The following is a 19,233-nucleotide window of genomic DNA, read 5'->3' as shown; positions in this document are numbered from 1 at the left end:
CAAGTCAGAAATAATGATTCTAACTGAGTCATTTGTGCTCATTTCTTATCTCCATCACGTTTGAATCGGTTTTTCTGCACAGCTTTGGATAAAAATACATAAAATTTACTTTAATTTGTTGTGGATGAAAGATTTTATCAACTTATTGAACCTTCAAGCATATTTTCAGCCACGTACAGCGTCTATAAGACGTATTCAGCCTCCTTGGAAGCTTAAACTCTGATCAACATGATTTGTCTTTATTGACAAGAACTTAAGAGAACAAAAAGAAATTTCTACAAAATAATTATTTAAAAAAACAGGTAGAAATCAGAATTCTGACTAACTACAGAATTAGTTTGTTTTTATTTACTCTGACATTAAACTAAATATTCTAACTTGTCAATATTCTGGCAACATTCTGACTGCTTCCCCTTTAGACTTTTTTTTTGTAAATTCTGACCTAAAAATTAATAATAAAAAAAATAGAAATTTGTTTAGAAACTATGTTGTTTTTATTATTATTAAAAATATAGATACTTTAAAATTAAATTAGAACCCTGACAATAAAAATTACGACTTTTAATCCCCCATAATTCAGATTTTTGTTTTTAATATAAACAAATCTGACAGTAAAATCAGGATTTAGAATTTTTTCTTGTCAGAATTCTGACTTTAAGCTCATTATTCTAAGTCTGAATGAATAATCTAACTTTACACTGAAATTTTTGACTTTTATATCTTAGCTTTAATCTCAGAAATGATTTTTAAAATTCTGACTGTTGGTTTAAAATATTTTTTTTCCATAATTCTAAGTGTTTAAACACAGAAATTGCTATTTAAAAAAATAAAAAATCTGACTTTTGATGCCGAATTCTTACTTCCAAAACTCTGACACTAAACTCAAAATTCTAACTTTTGTTTGTAAGAATTCAAAACTCTACACTCGTCTGACTTTAAGCTCATAATTCAGCGATAAACGCAAGAGCTCTGACTATTAAATTCTGACTAGAACCGAGTTAAATTATTCTGTTTCTACGAAGAAAGCCGTTTGAGTTCTTTGTGTTTCGGACGAGACAGATGTGGTGTTCCTCCTCAATAAAACGACGGCTTGTTCAGGGGCCTTAAAGTAATGAAAAGCAGCAGCGAGTTTTTAAATTCCCATCTGTCTTCCTGAGCAACACTGCCCACATACTCTGAACCAGAAACCTGCAAACTCATTAAGCGAAAACACGGGACGCGGTTTTTCAACCCGACAGCAGCGCTATGCTAATGACGTCCTCAAGTTTTCACCATGAAGGGAGGAGGGAGTGGGGGGCAGAAAGAAAAAACATGACCCTGAGATTTATTGATGTGGGCCTGCAAAGATGCGCTGGCATGTGGATCTCCCAGCTGACACAGTGGGGTGACCCATCTCTGAGCACTGTTGCTATGGCAAAACGTTGCTATGAGGAATATGGGGCAGCCAGGAGTGGGCGAGCTGGGTCACAAAACACACAACCGAAAGTAAAATTCAAGAAAAAAATCATAAGAAAATTAATAAAAAAAACCACAAGAGGAGGATAAAGAAAAATCGGAAAGATGTCCGCCCGTAGCCACAGGAGCGGCAGGAGCTGCATCATGGAGCTGCGGTTGATCGACATGCGTCTTGGAGGGACGGACACACAAACACACCTCGACGTGAAGGGGTGGACAGTCGCACGACAAACACACACACACACACACACACACACACACTCGACGCCGAGGGAAGCTCCCAGAAGAACACAACATTTACTAGCAGAGTCCCTGTGGGATGAAGAGACACCTTCAACAGTCAGACACACACAACAGGCGACATCAAAAACCGTTCATGAGCTCAGAAAGTTTTTACTCCATCTGCACCCTGATGCTCATTTTTAGGGTGAGAGAGGACCACATAAGGTCTCTAAAAAAAAGGTGGTTTTCAAAATAAAACCTACGTGATATAAACTCGCTGATTTTCACATGAATATTTTTAAATTCACTCATTTAACAACAGTCACATAAAGTAAACTACACAGTTTATATATCCCATTGAAATAAACTGAACCCTAATAAGCTAAATCTGGAATTATGAATCAAATACTTTGATTGGTAGATTAAAAAAAAATCACTTGTGAATGGATTGTTGGTCATTTTTAGATCTGTCATAAACATTTTTCAGACAAAACCTGTCCTGGATTAATTTATTTCTACGTAATTTACTTTTAACTTTTCTTTGGAGAAAATAAACCAGGATGTGTGGTGTCACTGTGGCTGTAATAAACACGAGAAGAAGCCAGAAAAATAAAATCAATGCTCGTCAGCTGCTAAAAAATCCTTGAGGAAGATAAAAACAAACAAAAAACTTTTGACCAACTATTAAAAAACACAAGGAGAAAGTCAATGAAGCATAAAGCTGACTCCTTTTGAAGCGTATTAACTCTTTAGAAGAACTCAAAACCACCTCAAGCATTTAAAAAAAAATGAAATTTGCCATTTTTATTTACTTTTTTAACCTGATGCTTCAAAATTAAAACATACTTTGGGAACACAGCTAATGAAGCTTCCTCTGTCTGAAGTGTGAAGCTGTAAAAGCTCAAAGTTGTGTGAATATAAATAAAACTTCTAGTGATAAAACATGGACTCCTGTGGCTCATCTGTCATTAACAGAGTACGTTCAAACAGGATTCATCCTTAATTCTTACAATATGTGTGACTTCTGTTTGTGTGAATGGAAAGATTGTCTTGATGTAAAATTCCTGCACAAACACAAGCAGGTCGAGAAGCTTTTCTTTTTCCTCCCAAACCTGCCCGAGCAGCACTGAGCACCGCTGTGAAGCAAACTGACACTAAAATGCGTCTTAAACCACCGCAGGGACTCTAATTAAACCGGGAGGTAAAGCAGCGATGATGAAACCGTGAGCAACCATCTGGAGGAGAGCTCCCGGTTCACTTTCCCAAAGCTACGCTCGCCTCCTGACGGACACGACTCTGCTCTCCGGAGAGCACCGGGGCCGTTTACATACCCGAGGGTCCCTTTCCCCGTCATGGGCGGGCTGGGGGGCTTCTGTGTCGGGGGGTTGGTGCGAGGAAGTCCGCCGCCTCCTCCGGCCTTCATGTTCTGAGCGCTGGCCTGTGGCGGGAGGTGCAGGCGTCGGTTAAAGTGTGAACGTTTTTAGCATCGTCCATCTTTGCTTTCTTGCTGAGAGTTCGAGGATGACATGGACGCTGCTCTCATGTGGAGCAGAAATGAGTTAGCTTAGCATGAAGATAGCAAACAGCGAGCCTGGCTCAGTTAAAAAGGTGAAAGAAATCTACTCATCAGCACCTTAGAAGTGCCTTAATTAACAAACTATAAACTGGGATCCATTTGAAGGCAGCCCAAACCCAAGTTTCTAAACTAAACTAAACAGTTTGGTTGGTTAAATCAATCACTCAGCTATAGGGACGTAGTACTAGTCGACTTCTGCTCATCAAGCTCTAACCCGAGGTCATTAAACGCCACAGAAGTCTCTGTCACAGTGTCTATTTGCAAGTCAACCTCCCACAATGCTCTCTGCTTACTGACACGGAGCTAACCATCGTCTGAGCGACCGCCTCCTCTGGTCGCTGCAGGATTTAACGCAAACAAACTGCACGTCTTAAATCTCAAACAGTAAGACCAACTCATCTACAAATCCTACAATTAATCAATTAGCTGATAATCATTAACAGCTGTAGTTCTGGCTACAGGTGCAATTTCCTTCTGGGAGGCTTTCAGGGGAGAATAAAGTACAGAATTCAGATGAGTCTCTGCTGTGTGGGGCTTGAAACTGATGGGTTGAACTGTAAGAAGTAATGTTTTTCTGCCCCTTCAGTGCCCTCTCTAATGTCTTCAACTAAACAAACCTCCATTGTTCTATTAAATCCAATAACTAGTATTTGTTGAAGTTTCTAAGCACTCCGAGTTAAGTTGAAGCAGTTGGATGCTGTTATGAGATTCTGCGTCATCCATACCTTCAATTGTAATCGAAATAGTTGCTGCAGGATTTCGGGGTGCTGCGATTCGCCTTCTAATCGATGTAACTTAAACACAGCGGGGAGTCCTAAAACCTCCAGAACTCTTGCTCTATTTACAACTATTGTTCTCGACACGCCTCAGGAATAATCACAACTAACGCGGCGCTACAGGTCAACCTGTAACCAGCTGCTATATTCTGTAATAACTCCAAATCACTGCCATTCAGAAGCAACCACAGGAACGTGTTTCTGTGTTTGATATGATGCTATATTTTGTTGCTACACGCATAATTTCCCCCTCTAGTTACAGCCGTCATGCTAAGCTAAGCTAACCTGGCTGTAGGTGAGAAACAAGAGCAGCATCTCATGTAACTCTCAGCAAGAAAGCAAATATTTACTGAACAGCAAACAAAGTTCTTGAACTTAGGGGTCGACTGATTGTCAGCGTGGACGTTGGACACAGCAGCAAGTTCTAAATTATGCCACAACTAATCAACACTTAAGATAAATGTTGAAGAAATCGTTTTTATTCAAACCTATAAAGCATATAAATAAAAAAGATTTCTACAAAGTTCTGTGCTGGAGTTAATCATACCCTCCAAATATCAGTTATCAGTCTCATTGACTACTGATGATCAATATTAGTGTATGCCCTGAAAATAATCAGCAGTCGACCCCTACTTTAAATGTAAATAAATACAAGAACAAAAAACACAGCAATTCAAGACAACAACAAAAAAACAACAACAACAAAAGCCCCTCTCTGATTGGAGGCTCTTACTTTGAAAGTCTTACCTTAAACCTTTGCAACCACTACGGTTGACAACAAAAAGGTAAAATTAGGCAAGCAGAGAGAGAGAGAAAGAGAAGAAATCAGGTGATTAGTGGGTGAAGGAAGAAGAGAGGAAATCAACAATCATTCAAGCATGTGGCGCGTAGAGCCGAGCCGGCTTCCAGGTTCAGGCCACAATGGCTCAGTGTTAACTTGTGAGGAATTTGATCTTTGAAACCTTTGTGAGCTTCCAGCGAGCGATTCCATTTTCTGGCAAACAAGCTCGTCTTTGTTCACGGCGTCAGTGGGCAACGAGCTTTATATAGAGGGAGACACCCCGACAGTTCTATCAAATAAAATAATTATTAGACAGAAACCTGTTCCCAGCAGCAGGTGACAGACTTGGTGTCCCGGCTGACTTTAGTTTCTCATCCTGGAGAAAAGCCTCGGGCATCGATTCTCTCTTAAATTACTTGACTCTGAAACCCGCTGAAACACAATACTAAGTGTCTGACCTCCACAAGTCCTTTTCATTCTGCAGTGAGCAGCCCATAATAATCCCACAACAACAACTCCATCTCTCAACGTCACACTTCTTCCAGACCGTCTTGTGAACGTTTTAATTTTTCTTTTCGCCTTATCGTAAAACTGCACGAAACACGGTGCAGTTTTAGACAGAAAAATTACACTAAAGTCTACTTTTTAACCCCCTGGACAGCAAAACGTTAAAGGAGTGTTGTTGTTTTTTTTTTTTAAAAAAATTAAAATTAAACCATTTCTCTGAGGAAGAAAGTGCAAAAAGAATAATCAGATCTGAAACTTTTCAGTGGGTGTTTGTCCCTCGTGACGTGCCGATTGGTCGGAAAATTTAACCTTAAAATTTGTGATGCACGATATAAAAATTTCTGGCCGATACCGATGTTAAGATTTCTGATATCGCCGATAACCGATATCACCGATGTCGATACTCAATTTTTGTTCACGTCAAAAAATGAGTGTAAGTAAGCACTGTGAGAAGGTGAAAGCTATTCAAAAGAAGCCCAAATTAGACCACATAGTCCAACAAAAGCAAAACATATTTAAACATACTTTAAGATCTGTTATATTTTTAAGATATAAGTAATAATATAAGATGAAAACATCTGTGAAATAGCAGCGATATCAAATGCAGAGACGGCTAAATTTTGGCCAAATGTGTTCATCGGGCCGATACCGATACATCGGAAAAAACACTAATATTGGCTGATACCGACGTGGTCGCCAATATATCGTGCATCCCAACTTAAAATCTTAATATTTCATCATAATCACTCTATTCTACATCTTATTGAAAAAATCCACCAAAAAAAATATAAAAATTTGCACGAACCGGATTGTGTAAAAAAACAAAAAAAAAAGTGCAATCCTCATCACAACCGAGGAGTCATTAGTGGCAGCCAGGTAACAACAATACAGAGACTTTAGGGTTGAACTAAAGATATGATTGGAGACGGCTAAATTTTGGCTAAATGTGCTCATCAGACTGGTACCGATATATCAGAAAATACACTAATATCGGCCGATATCGACGTGGTCACCGATATATCGGAATCGGTACTTAAAATCTCAATATTTCATTATAATCACTCTATTCTACATGTCTCATTGAGAAAAAAAAAACGCCAAAAATAAACCATTTGCACAAACCGGATTGTGTAAAAAAAAACAAAAAAAAAGTGCAATCCTCATCACAACCATGGAGTCATTAGTGGCAGCCAGGTAACAACAATACAGAGACTTTAGGGTTGAACTAAACATATGATTGGTAAACATCTATAACATGCAGAGCCAGCTGATGTTATTCAATAACACATGTGGGTACCTGGTAAAATGCTACACATCAATTTTTTGCAAATTCAAGTTTAGTTTGTGGTGATCAGGACTTTAAAACGAAGAGCAAAGAGCAGATCCGGCACCTTGACTCCGTGGCCCATGTCGTCTAGCAGGCTGTAGTCGATGGGTTTGCGAATGTAGCGCACGGGCCTCTCGGGGTTGGCCGGGGCGATGATCTTGTGTGTGCGGGACGTGTTCTTGTTGGTGGTGAGGATGCCGATCTCCCGCCGGGCTACCTTCTCTTTGTGGATGTCCACCGTCTGAGGGAGGCGAGATTCACATTTACTGCTTTTTTTAATCAAACACTCATCTCTGAATCCCTGAAAGCCTCATTAGCAGAAGGAGGTGTTTCACACAGTTTCGTAATTTGGAGCGTCGAGGAAGATCTTTCATCTTTTAATCCAGCGTGCAGCTCTGGATGCAGATGTACTGAATTATACAAACTTCCCACACTGTTACATGGTCTTTTGATAGACTTTAAATGCAAAAGTATTGATGATATTGATGCTTTAGGAGGTGAAACTTGATCATAAGGGTTAAAAAGTGCTTTAAAGCTGTGACAAAAAAGAGGACAAAAAGCATCAAACACACATTTCCAGTTGCTTACATGACATACTGATTGATTTCCTGCACACTGGAAGTACTTCTGCCACTTAACACTGCTTCATATTTGTCTTATCACACTGACTTTTTTAACCAACTTGTCGCTGTTTACCTTTTTGGCTACAACTTCCTGATTCTGCGACGCATTTGAGTAACATTTTGACAGTCTGGTTGATCGCCGTTTATCAAGCCTTGCAAATTAAAGCCGTTTATTTCATGCAAAGTGTGCCACGAGTGCGTCGGTCCCCACCTGTGAGATGTGGTTGATGGACGACTCCATGCGGCGGAGCTGCGACGCCTGGATGTCCAGCATCTGCAGCACATTGTTGGCCAGCGTGTTGATCAGGTAGGCTACGCTGGCCAGAGACTGGGTGGTGTAGTTCTTGGTCTCCTCCAGCGCCCTCTGCTTGTCTGGAGACTGAACAGAAAGAGGAGATTGACTTTGAGAATATTTGCATTTTCTAGCGGAGCAGACGATGCTGTTTGTTCAGAGCGAGGAGGATGAGATTCGCCGGGACATTTTGAATATATAGCGTTTAAACAGGCAGCCTTTACTCTACAAGGTCATCCCAACATCACTTCTCTGCACATTTCTGGTCCATTAAACCCGGCGTAAAATATAAACGAGTCCCGCTTGATGCTGTAAAAAAAAAAAAAAAAAGGTTGAAGGTAATTTCTTTCAGACTTTCAGGCTGCAGGTAGTGATTATATTCCTTCACCCTGCGCAGCACAGAAAATGCCAGCAGCTTTGAAAGGCATGTGGTCTTTAAAGAAATTTAAATAATCACAAAAATTACACCATTTATCAGAACCCACAAAGTGTAAAAGCAGAAATTTTACACGTTCTAATGAGTCACACAGCTCTTAGGCACGATTCGGTCAGAAAACTTAAAATCTCAGCTTAAAATCCTGCTTCGTAATCTCGCTTTATTGTGCATGTTTCGTTTAAAAACTCACCAAAAACAAACCATCTGCACTTATCAGATTCTGCACAAAAGCAAAAAAAATCTTGCTGCAATTTAGAATCTATGATTGACTCAACATTCAGAGTTTTTGGATGCATGTTGTGCAATAGAAATAAAAGCAGCACGGCTCAGAAACAGTGAACAGAGCAGCACGTTGTTGAAGATACATTCAGCTGATGGTGAAACATCTTTGCAGACATGATGTGCAGAGAAGTTTTTAGATGTTGTAAAAATGCAAAACAGTAAAATATCCAAACTGTTTTTCCCAGTATTGTTGGATATCTTGATTCCAGGTTGTTTTTTTAGGATTCGTGGCTTTGTATCTGTGTCATACTGCAAAGAAGACTTTTTTTTTTGCAGTGAAAAATGACGCCACAGTGAGTAAAAATGGAGTAAACGGTGCCCAGAAGCTGCTCAGGATTCAGAGGGTCAACGATGGCTCTGCTTTGTATTTTATCGATTCATATGTTAAGTCTGAAAAACATTAAAAATGGCAGTGAAATCTCCACAAGCTGCTTGCTGATCAACACAACAAAACGCAAATATAATCAATTTATATTCATCTTAGACTCTGAAAAAAAAACCCAAATGATTTAAAAACGACAAAGAAAAATGATCAAACCTGTTGTTAGACCAATATGTGTAGTGTTTTAATGCTATTACAGTTGGAAACAGCTCAAATATAAATCCAAAACACAAATATGTGTTCAGTTTTCTAAATACATATGACAACAAAAAGCTAATTCTAACATTTGAGGCGCTAGTGTTGGATGTTTGGCTTAAAAAAAACCAAAAAGTTAATTATTAATCAAATATATAAATGGTTGCTGATTAAATCTGCATCATAACTTTCTTTCTAAACAAGAGGAATATAAATTTAAAGCCGTAGGAATAAGAAGAAAAACATACAGACTGTAATTTAAATAAGAAATTAACTGTGATTTGTAGTGTTTTTAGTACGTCTTCTAATCTTTTCAAGTTTTAAATAATTACTGAAGTGAGTACAAACACCAGACTATTCAAATTCCAATGTGTGATTTAAGATTTGTTTTGCTGTTTCAAATGTAACATCAAACAAATCCTGCATGGCTTATTATTCTTTCTAGTGGAAAGTTTGACATTATTTGTTGAGTTTTTTTCCAGAACAAAGCTGCAGTCAAGACGTTTTTACACAACTGTTATCAAAGTTCAAACCTCTAGATACCGAATACAAACATGAGTCACTGGGAGGTCACCTTGTGTCGCAAAGACTAAATCAAATCAAGTCTTTGTGGCACCGGAGCAACAAAAAAAAAAGCACATCCAAAAAATTAAAACCGGCAATTTGCAGGAGAGAAACTGCTGCTATGAAAGATTTCGATGCCAGAAATGAACTTTCCAGTGAAGCAAAAGGGAAAAAAAAAACCCTCAGTGGCATCGCAGTGAGCAGCAGGTAATACAGCCGTGAGTCTGATTTAAAAATTCACCAAAATAAAACTCTTTGTTTGAACAAGATTCTGAAAAAACTAAAAAATTCCACATTTCTCAGAGCAACCGTGAAGCCACTGTTGACTCAGCTCTGACCAACAGTCACGTGAGAAAAATTCAAAAACAGTGGTCAGCTTAACTGCAGGCAGCGTTTAAATAAATAAAATCACCATTTTATAGCCAATATAATAAAGATAAAGGGAAACGCATACAGAGATGTTCACTCCTACTCAAGCTGAAGCAACCGAGATTCAAGCAAACAAGCCAAACATCTGTTGATTCCTTCTTCTCAAACTCTTTTTCCAGCTTTAGATTCCCACATGTTGCCCCATGTGTTTTGCTGCATGCTTGGTGCTTTTATTTATCATATGTGGTGGCAGACTGAACGTCTTTGGACTTCTCGCTCTTGCTCCTGAGTCAATACAACGAAACTAAAGGGATAAAAATAATCATAAACGGAGCAGAACGTGTGCAGAGTCGCTCATTTCTGATTTTACTTGAGCTGATGCATCGAATCAAACATTTATTGATTCTTGCTTCTAGAACTGAGCATCCTCCCACCTCTGGGTTGTGTACTGAAGTCTGGACAAATTAAACCCCGTCAGGACGCCATCTGAGGGTGTTTAAAACCGCGATCAGCGCTGCTCGCTACCTCGTCGCGTTGATTAATCAGGAAAATGATCTGCAGCCTAATTGATAATGAAAATCATTAGCTGTGCCCGTTAAACAAAAGCATTCGTTATCTGCTTTCGGCCGCCGTCTGTGGCATCGCGGCAGATTGATCACTGACGGTAAACAAACACGAGGTCGCGGCAGGCTTCGGGTCGTGATTGGATATTGATTGATTGGTTTTAGCTCGTATTACAGCCGCGCTGCGACAGCCAGGAGAAGCTACAAAACCTGCCTATAGATTCCTTCTTACTTCCAAAGACACTGACCCACGGCTCAGATGTAAATCCGTGTAATGTATGCATTTATGCGTTTTAAAACAGTGCTGTTGAGGCCAATGCAACACTGAAGCTGTGAGCTGAATCAGAATGAAGTCAGATATTTATTACTTTGGATTTTTTGAGGGGGGGGGGAGTTCCCTCCAGTTCAATCAGGAGCATCCTCGGCAGTAATATTCCCTTTCATGTGAAACAGAGAGTGCTGCCGATTTAATTCCTGAGCATCTGGTGAAGCCTGCAAACAAATGGCATCATTTAAAGGTGTGTGGAGGGAGCAGCGCCGCAGCAGCATGAGGACTAACCGGTTCTGTGGTTAAAAACCAAACCTGCAGGGCTGAGCGACGACATTTCTCACCTATTAATAAGCCGCCGATGCTATTTCTCATTTCTCGTGACGCCGCCGTCGAACCTGACGCTGAATGCAAATCCACCCGAGTTTAAGGCTGAACGATAAATCACACTGGAAGAAGTGCAATTAGCAGAAGCTGCAGTTGAGGACATGCACTGTGCTGCACGCCTCATCCAGGGCCGATTCATTCGTCTTATTAGGACTTTATTTAACTTTTATTAATTAGATGCAGCTCCTGAGCCATTAGAGACCTGCTCAGTTCAAACTTTTCATGGAGAGCTCCGATTAGACCTATTTTAAGTTTTATTATTACTACTGTATAACTTCTTGTTATATCTGAACAATAATGCATCCATCCATTATCTATACACCAATTAATCCTCACTAGGGTCATGGGGGGCTGGAGTCTATCCCAGCTGACTCAGGGTGAAGGCAGGTTCACCTGGACAGGTCACCAGTCTATCACAGGGCTACACTTAGAGACAGACAACCAAGCACACTCACATTCACACCTACGGACAATTTAGAATCACCAATTAACCTCAACATGTTTTTATATGGGAGGAAGCCGAAGAACCCGGAGAGAACCCACGCTGCACGGGGAGAACATGGCGAACCGGCAACCCTCTTGCTGTGAGGCAACAGTGCTAACCACTGCGCCACCCTGCAGCCCTGAACAATACTATCAACGCCATTTCTTTCAGTATCACCTCAAACATTTCATTTCCATTTTATTTTATGTGCAGTATTTCACTTTCATGAACACCAGGTCATGTCTAGTCTTATTGAAGCTCACTGACTTGTATTTACGTTCTTATATCTTCTTGCTTTTCTATGAGGCACTACATTTCCCAAGTTACGTGCTTTCTAAAAAAAATAAAACAATTCGTTTTAAATAATCCAACAAATTCAGCTTTACTTGTTTTATTTTTTGTATTTTTTGTGTTTATATTGCATTAACAATGAATAAAAACGTGACAGGAGCCAAGAGTCAACTTAGATCAGTCACAGATTTATTTATTTTGTTCTATAACATTTAAAAAAAAACATGTTGGAAGCAAGTTTATACCCGTGAGTTTACATCTTTGCCTTAGAATATTAAATGTAGTAGCTCAGGATGCTCCCAATGCCGAAACATGGAAGTCACAGGAATCTATTTTCTGTGAGAAAACATGATGCCGGAAATCGGTGCGGCTGATAAATATTGTAACGGACAGACGGAGGAAACATTCAGTTATATGTAATCGATGAGGAAACCGAATCAGCCACTAAATCTGGCAGCGGCACAGTCGTGGTGAATCAGATGAGCGGATAAAACATGAGTAATAAACAACGCGCTTTCCCATTCGCTCCAGCCGTGTCTACTCGAGGAAAACACCCAAAATCATTGAGAATTTCTGCAGACACGCGTTTGGACTCCCACTGAAATGAGCAACGACGCAGCTCCAGTCAGAGGCTGTGAATCAGACAACCTTTACTCGACTCGAAAAACTCTCCAAGAGCAGCCTTCCCACATTTCACTTAAGCAAAGCGCTCTCCTTTAGGTGGTTGTGGAAGGAAACTGGGGGGAATTATGTCAAAATAAATCCAGTTTGTTTAAACATTAAACGACCAAAGTGCTGTACAAGTTAGGCTGCAATGAAAATAAGGAACAACAGTGTATAAAAACAATGAAGCAAGGCCACAAGCTATAAGAGCAAAGATAAAACAAATAAAATACTGAAAATTAGGACCATTAGCGGCGACAAAAAGCGAGGATTTTTAAACTAACTCCTGGTGTCTGCTGTGAAGGAAGCGTCGCTCACACACACTTATCGTGCTCAAAGCCAAAATACAAGTTCAACAGGTGGAAATTCCTCCACGAGGAGCCGGATTAGAGGCCGACGCAGCAGGACGGGGATGTGAACTAGGGAGGAGATAAAGAGGTGAAATACCCTCCTGATGAATCTATAAGTGTTAATGCCCGTCTGACAGCAGCTGGGGAAGCTCGCAGGGCAGCCGGCCAGACAGACAGCGAGCCGCCGACATCCAAGCCCTGCCGCCGCCTCGCCAGGCCGACCTGTCACACCCGATCAGCCCTCCTCATCATCAGATTCCAGCATCGCACCTTGTCAAAACCTCTTCCCGGCGACACGGCGCTCCCAAATTTCTCACCTATCAAAGCCGCCCCGTCGAGCCCCGGACGAGAGAGATTGCTGTAAAAGATGAGATCACACCTGCAGAATATCAAAAGCTCTGAATGGAAGCGAGCGCAGCGCCGGATCTACACCTCCGTCAGTCCAATCATGCATTAAAAGGCTGGAAAATAAGTCGATGCAGGCGATGAGACGGGCCAGTGTGGGCTATTCAAGCAGCAGATCGACTTCACACTGGTTTCTGTGCGAGCGTGTGTCACAGAGAGCCGCCTGGTTAGAGGTGAACTAACTCACAAAAGCAAAAATTGAAGAAGGCCTCGAATGGAAGAAGCTTTTCAGATAGAAAACAGGACGAAGGTAGACGTTTATGAGCAACACGGGCTGCAGATTTAGTCTGATTATTATTAGTTGTTTATTGTGTTGTGCGACTTTACGGGTGAACCTCAACATCTGGCGGCTTTCAAAGGCATGTTGTCCTTTAAAGAGTCGCCACAATTACACCATTTATCAGAACCAGAAGCTGTAAAAACAGAAAGAAATGTTGGATTTTGCAGTTTTCTTACGGTACTTGAACTAGTCATCTGTGACTTGCCATTCGATCAGAAAAGCTGACCACATCGAAGCTTATATCGTGATGTGTTGCATCAAAATCACACTATTCGCCATGCCTCATTGAAAAAAAAATTCAAAAATAGCCAGTTTGCTCTAACTGGACTTGACAAAACATAAAAAATTTTGCACTCCTTGGCAAAAACAGGAAGCTTATAATGATGAAGCTGTGACCAAGAGTCACGTGACAAAAAATCTGAGAGTTATATATAAAATATCTTTAGTGTGTAGAGTCTTGGTAGTGCACAGACAGTCGTATTCTACAAGTCTTGAAAAAGAAATTGCCCAAAAATCAGCTGTTTGCTTTAACTACATTCTGTAAAAAATAAAAAATTCTGCACTTCTTGGCAAAACTGGGAAACTAATAATGACTCAGCTGGGAGCGACAGTCCTGTGATGAGAATTCAGGGATTTTTTTTTGGACTGATCTGCAGGCAGTGTTTACTCAGAGCAGAGAGGGAGACAAATATTCAAACAAATTGAAGAAATAAAATATCAATAGACTGTAGAGCCAGCAGTTCATTCCAGTATGTGCGACACCAGTGGACAAAACTGGCACTTGTTGATTATTATATCCAAACAAAACTTTTGATTTTGTTTTTTTAAATAATGCATGATTTTATAACTTTATCACTTCTCGTCGTGGTTGTTGTGTTTCCATAGAGGTGCAGGACTTTATATTATAGTGAAAAATGAGAAGTCAGTGAGTAAAAATGAGCCTGTAGTAAACAAAACCAGCCAGAAACTGCTTGGAAGTCAGAGGGTTCATATCTGATCAGACATACCAGCACACAGGGAACTGGTTCTCAAGCATTTTTGTCACAAGCTGCACCTTTACACATGATTATCACTGTGAATCATCATAAATAAGACTTAGTCCACCCACCAAGCCTGCCTTTACTGTGATATTAATGTGAAACATGGGCTAAATGCATGATGGGATGACCCTACTTTGCAAAGAACAGAGTGTCTCACATTAAATATTCCTTTTGCTCTTGAAAATAGGGCAATTATCGGGTTAAAACCTAAATATTTCTGAGCCCCCAGTGTGCAAAGATCCCCACAACGCCTCTGCACAAGCCAACAAGCCATGCAAATCAGCAGCTATATTTGAATATGCGGACACACAAATGCAACACCACACTTTTTCCTCCTCCAGCTGCACATCTCGGTGAAGCCACAAGCATTTCCAGGTGCTGAAAAGCATCAATTACAGGTGTGATGTGGCTGCAGCGTGAAGCGCAAGTGCTCCAGTCCAGCATCATAAATCAGTGTTTATAATACTGTCACGGCGGTTTATCTGCTGTCAACCGGGGCTCATCTCACATTAATCTGCCCTGATATCACGTCCGACATCTCCGGCCGGTGCTCGGTCCGCTGGCTGCTGTCGCGGCGTTGATTGATCCCGCAGAGAAGCACACAAATTGATTTTCACGGTGCCTGTTTGGTTATTTGGACCGAGCAGCTGGCTAACGAGCTACTCGGCTAACGCGTAGCCCACGATGGATGTACAAGTCCCACACACCGCCGTGTCGGTGGAAGTGTGGACCAAAAAGCAGCGCTGACACACTCTGAGAGGAGCGTGGCAGGAAAAGGGTGATTTACGAGTTTGCTGTGCGGTAAAAACGCCCTGACAGCGGCTTGTTGTCGCGTTAGCCGAGATGCTAGCTGACACGGCTGCACCGCATCGGCAGCGTTAGCAGCAGCTAGCCTAGCATCAGTTAGCCGCCAGTGATGCCGAAAATAAAAACCCGACGAAAAACTCCGCCGTTCTTCGTCCCGCGTGTGTGGCAGCCTACCTGGACATAGTTGCTCTCGCAGTACTCCGCGACTCGCTCCAAATTGGTGAAACTGTCCAGGAGAGCGCTTCGTCCTGCTGGAATCTCCTCTTCCAGAAGCATTTGTAGCTCCGCCATTTTCACATCTTTAGCGGAGAGGTGTGCGGACTCGCCGGCGCCCCCGCGGCTGTGTGCGGTACTGCAAGGGCTCCCCCAGCAGCGCCACGGGAGCAGCGGAGAGCAGAGAAGCCCACAAATATATAAATATATATATAAAAACCTTTAGAAGCTTTATTTAGGCGTATTTTTATATTATCTTTTAGCATTTTATACTTAATAAAGCTGTTATTACTCTCCCTATTTCACCCCCTTCAACTGTAATTTATTTTACGTAATATTCAATTAAGAGCTGCAACAATTAATCAATTAACTCACGAGCTGAGCTGAAAAATAAATAAAAGAACACATCATGGTGTTATCTCAGACCAACAACAGAAACAGAAACACTACAGGCTGACTCTGAAAATAGAATTTAGACTGAACAAGATAAAGTTGGAATTAAAATATTTGTAGTTAAAAGACGTTTATTGACATAAAAAAACAAAGCTCTGAACCAAGTTGTACTAAAACATTAAACATAAATATTAAAAATTATATAATTTTAATTATTTATTTGTTGTCGTATTTTGATGTGATTTTTACTGACAATTTTCAGATTTCCCCCCCAACGTCTTATTTAATAATCTAAATTTTTTTTTAATTCCGATGTTTTCCTCTTTAATGCAATTTTTATTATCAACTAGTTTGACTCTGTTTTGATCCGTAAAGGCTGTTAGTGAAACACATTACAGAAAAAATATCCTACCAATATGTGCCACAAGAAAATGAATTAGAATGATTAATGCTGGGATGTGAATTGCTTGATTTGAAAATCTGTATTTTTTTCAATGATTGTAATGATTTATATTTGAATCTCTGTTTGTTTCATTTGAAATATTGTATTGAAAATGGACGTTTGATGACTTATTTGATTTTGAATTTCTCAACTTGAATAATTGTATTTAAAAAATTTATTTGAATGATTTATACATGAATTTTTGTTATTTCACTTTAATAATTTTGTTAAAATTAGAAGTCAAATGATTTAAATTATAATTTTCAGCTTAAATTATCATATTTAAAAATGAATTTTAATGATTTAAATTTCAAAAATGTTTAGTTTGAACGGTTTTTTAAGTCTTAGAATTGCTCAAATCATATAATTGTATTAAAATATATTTTATTAATTCACATTAGAATTTTAATTGTTGAACCAAAATTTTAACAAAATGTAAATGGAATTATTTAAATTGTTTAATTTGAATAAATGTATGAAAAACTTAATTTGAATGATTTATATTAAATTTTGAAAACCAACTTGAATAACTGCATAAAAAAACAGAACTTAAGCCACATAGTTTGAATTCACATTGTTCAACTTGAGTAACTGCAATGAAAGTGTTTTGTTTTCATTTTCAATGTCATATAGTCTAAACTATTAATTTAATCAACAAAATAGCGACTGAATGATTAATAATCATGAGTTCTGACCTAATTTAATTCAAAATCTTTGCATATGTGAAGTAAAAATATTCCTAACAGCTGCCACTGACAAGACTTTCTGCTGCAGAATAAAATGTACAGGCTTTGTTTAAGGAAAATATGTTAAACCTGTTTTTAAAAAGCTAAAGAATCACACAAACATAAAAATCTAAATATTTATTACAGTGTTTTATAGTAATTTTATGAAACAAGGATTCAACTATTTATGTGTAAAACAAAACCGTTAAAACCTGATTCTGGAGAGTTTTCTTGAAATCCTGCACAAATACGTGTAAAATCCAAACGGACTGATACTTTATGAGGCAGGTGGTTAAGATTTTAGATCTTTTATAATCAAAAATACAATTTTTGTCTTTTAAAGGATCTCTGGATGTTTTTAGTCGACTTGTTGGGGAAGCTGTGATATCCAAGATAAAACAAACAAACAAACAAAGTCTTGATACATCTTTAATATAAAGGATGAAGTGAACCGTCTGAGAACACTGAGGCTCGTTTTGTTTGACAAACTCGTCTTGTGACTCTGAGAACTCTGGTTAAAGGCAGTTGTTTGGAAATTACGGAAACCGGCACAAGTGGACTTTTCTCACAGAGCTTCAGTTTCCCTCCTCCAACAGACGAGAGTCTTTCAGCGAGTGCAAATCTGACCTGCAGTGATTCGTTTAAGGCCTCCGACTGCAGCACGAAGCACCAGAAAGACGACGGCGGCGCAAAGAAACGCTGGAAAACTGTGTTTAAAATCATACAAATTAGACTTTATTTCCATCACGCTGCTGTTAAAAGGATGTGGTTCTAACATTTTTAATACTCTGCTGGTCATTTGTTAAGTGAAGCTGTTAGTTTTGTGGCTTTTTTTTCTCCCTGGAGTTTCAGACTAACTGCTGCTCCTCCTGCTGACGGTGATCCAGGTTTCGTCTTTCGGCGTCGACACCAGCTCGGATCGGACTTCGGCCGTTTGTCCCTTCAGCTGGTGAAGCTTCAGCTGCCGAACCAGCGAGCTGAGCAGGACGGTGGCGACGGTGTAGGCGAACCTGAAGGGGAGCAAACCACAGAGAGATGCCATGAGCCCTAAGACCTGGCCAGTGGGTTTGAAAGGAATGCTACTCTAAAAAATAAAATAAAATCACTAAAATTACAGCATTTATCAACACAAGAAGGTGTAAAAACATCATAAATTGTTGGATTTTCAGCTTTTAAAAGCAAATCGAAGCTTAAACTTGTGATATTTGGTCAAAATCTCTTTATTCTACATGTCTTATTTTAAAATTCACCAAAAACAAACAGTTTTCTTCAACTAGATTCTGTCAAAAACAATAAATTCTGTGTTCTTCAACAAAACTGTGAAGCCATGAGTGGCTCAGCTGTGACCAACAGTCAGGAGATGAAAATTCAGCAGCTTTTCAGATGAACTGCAGGATGTGTTGAAATAGAGCAGAGAGGAGACAAAATAATAAAATGTTCATTTATATTCTATAATATATACAAAACATTTCCTTTTCCAGTATTAACAGCTGTAGGCACTTGGAAAAATGTCATACTTGTTAATTTCTGGTTTGTAAATTTTTTTTGAAAAAGAAATAATCAAAGAAGTTCAGCTTTTGTTTTTTATGTTTTAATAATTTTTAATTTTTATAACTGTGTTTTTCTGCACAGAAGACACACTTTAGTTTTCTCTTAAGGGGCTAATTTTAAGTCATTATGGACAACTTTTGGTGAATTTGTAAAAATCTTGAGTCACTTTGGAGAATTGTTGACTTTTTAAAGACATTTTGGTCATTTTGGACAAATTCTGAGTCATTTTGGGAAAATTTAATTCATCATTTAATGTGACTTTGACAAGGTTTAAAGTAATCTGGGTAGTAATAATAATGTTAGGCACATCTTTAATCATTTTGGACAAATCTTAAGCCAATTTGGACAATTATTGAGTTATTTAGAACTTTTGTGATCATTTTGAACCCGTTTTAAGTTATTTTGGACGAGTTTTGAGGTATTTTGGAAAAGTTTGGGACATTTTTTGCAATTTTGGAAAAAGCTTTGGTTAGTTTGGGAAACTTTTGTAGGATTTTGGACAAATCTGAAGTCATTATGGCCGAGTTTTTGACATTTTGAGAAAAATTGAAGTCATTTTGTTGACATTTTTAGGAAATTTTGGC

At 39.3% G+C, this 19,233-nt stretch overlaps 2 protein-coding genes across 3 annotated transcripts in view; both read right to left on the bottom strand.

The window, feature by feature from the left end:
- abi2b (abl-interactor 2b) overlaps positions 1 to 15,637 on the bottom strand; it is a 29,952-nt gene extending 14,315 nt beyond the window's left edge. For both annotated transcript variants that reach the window (XM_008285657.1, XM_008285658.1), the window contains exons 1-4: positions 15,500 to 15,637; positions 7,479 to 7,646; positions 6,709 to 6,885; positions 3,009 to 3,115 (exon numbers count right to left, since the gene is read on the bottom strand). In XM_008285657.1, the coding sequence (XP_008283879.1) occupies positions 3,009 to 3,115; positions 6,709 to 6,885; positions 7,479 to 7,646; positions 15,500 to 15,616 (569 nt within the window). In that variant the 5' untranslated portion in view covers positions 15,617 to 15,637. The remainder of the gene's footprint in view (positions 1 to 3,008; positions 3,116 to 6,708; positions 6,886 to 7,478; positions 7,647 to 15,499) is intronic.
- A 1,876-nt stretch (positions 15,638 to 17,513) lies between these two features.
- The window catches only part of cyp20a1 (cytochrome P450, family 20, subfamily A, polypeptide 1), an 18,164-nt gene continuing 16,444 nt past the window's right edge, over positions 17,514 to 19,233 (bottom strand). The window contains 1 exon segment of the mRNA XM_008285652.1: positions 17,514 to 18,108. Within this exon segment, the coding sequence (XP_008283874.1) occupies positions 17,952 to 18,108 (157 nt within the window). The 3' untranslated portion in view covers positions 17,514 to 17,951.

Source organism: Stegastes partitus, unplaced genomic scaffold (assembly GCF_000690725.1).
Source record: "Stegastes partitus isolate 25-593 unplaced genomic scaffold, Stegastes_partitus-1.0.2 Scaffold412, whole genome shotgun sequence".
NCBI classification, from domain to species: Eukaryota; Metazoa; Chordata; class Actinopteri; family Pomacentridae; genus Stegastes; species Stegastes partitus.
Note: the sequence above shows the minus strand (reverse complement) of the source record. Positions and strands in the feature narration are given on the sequence as shown.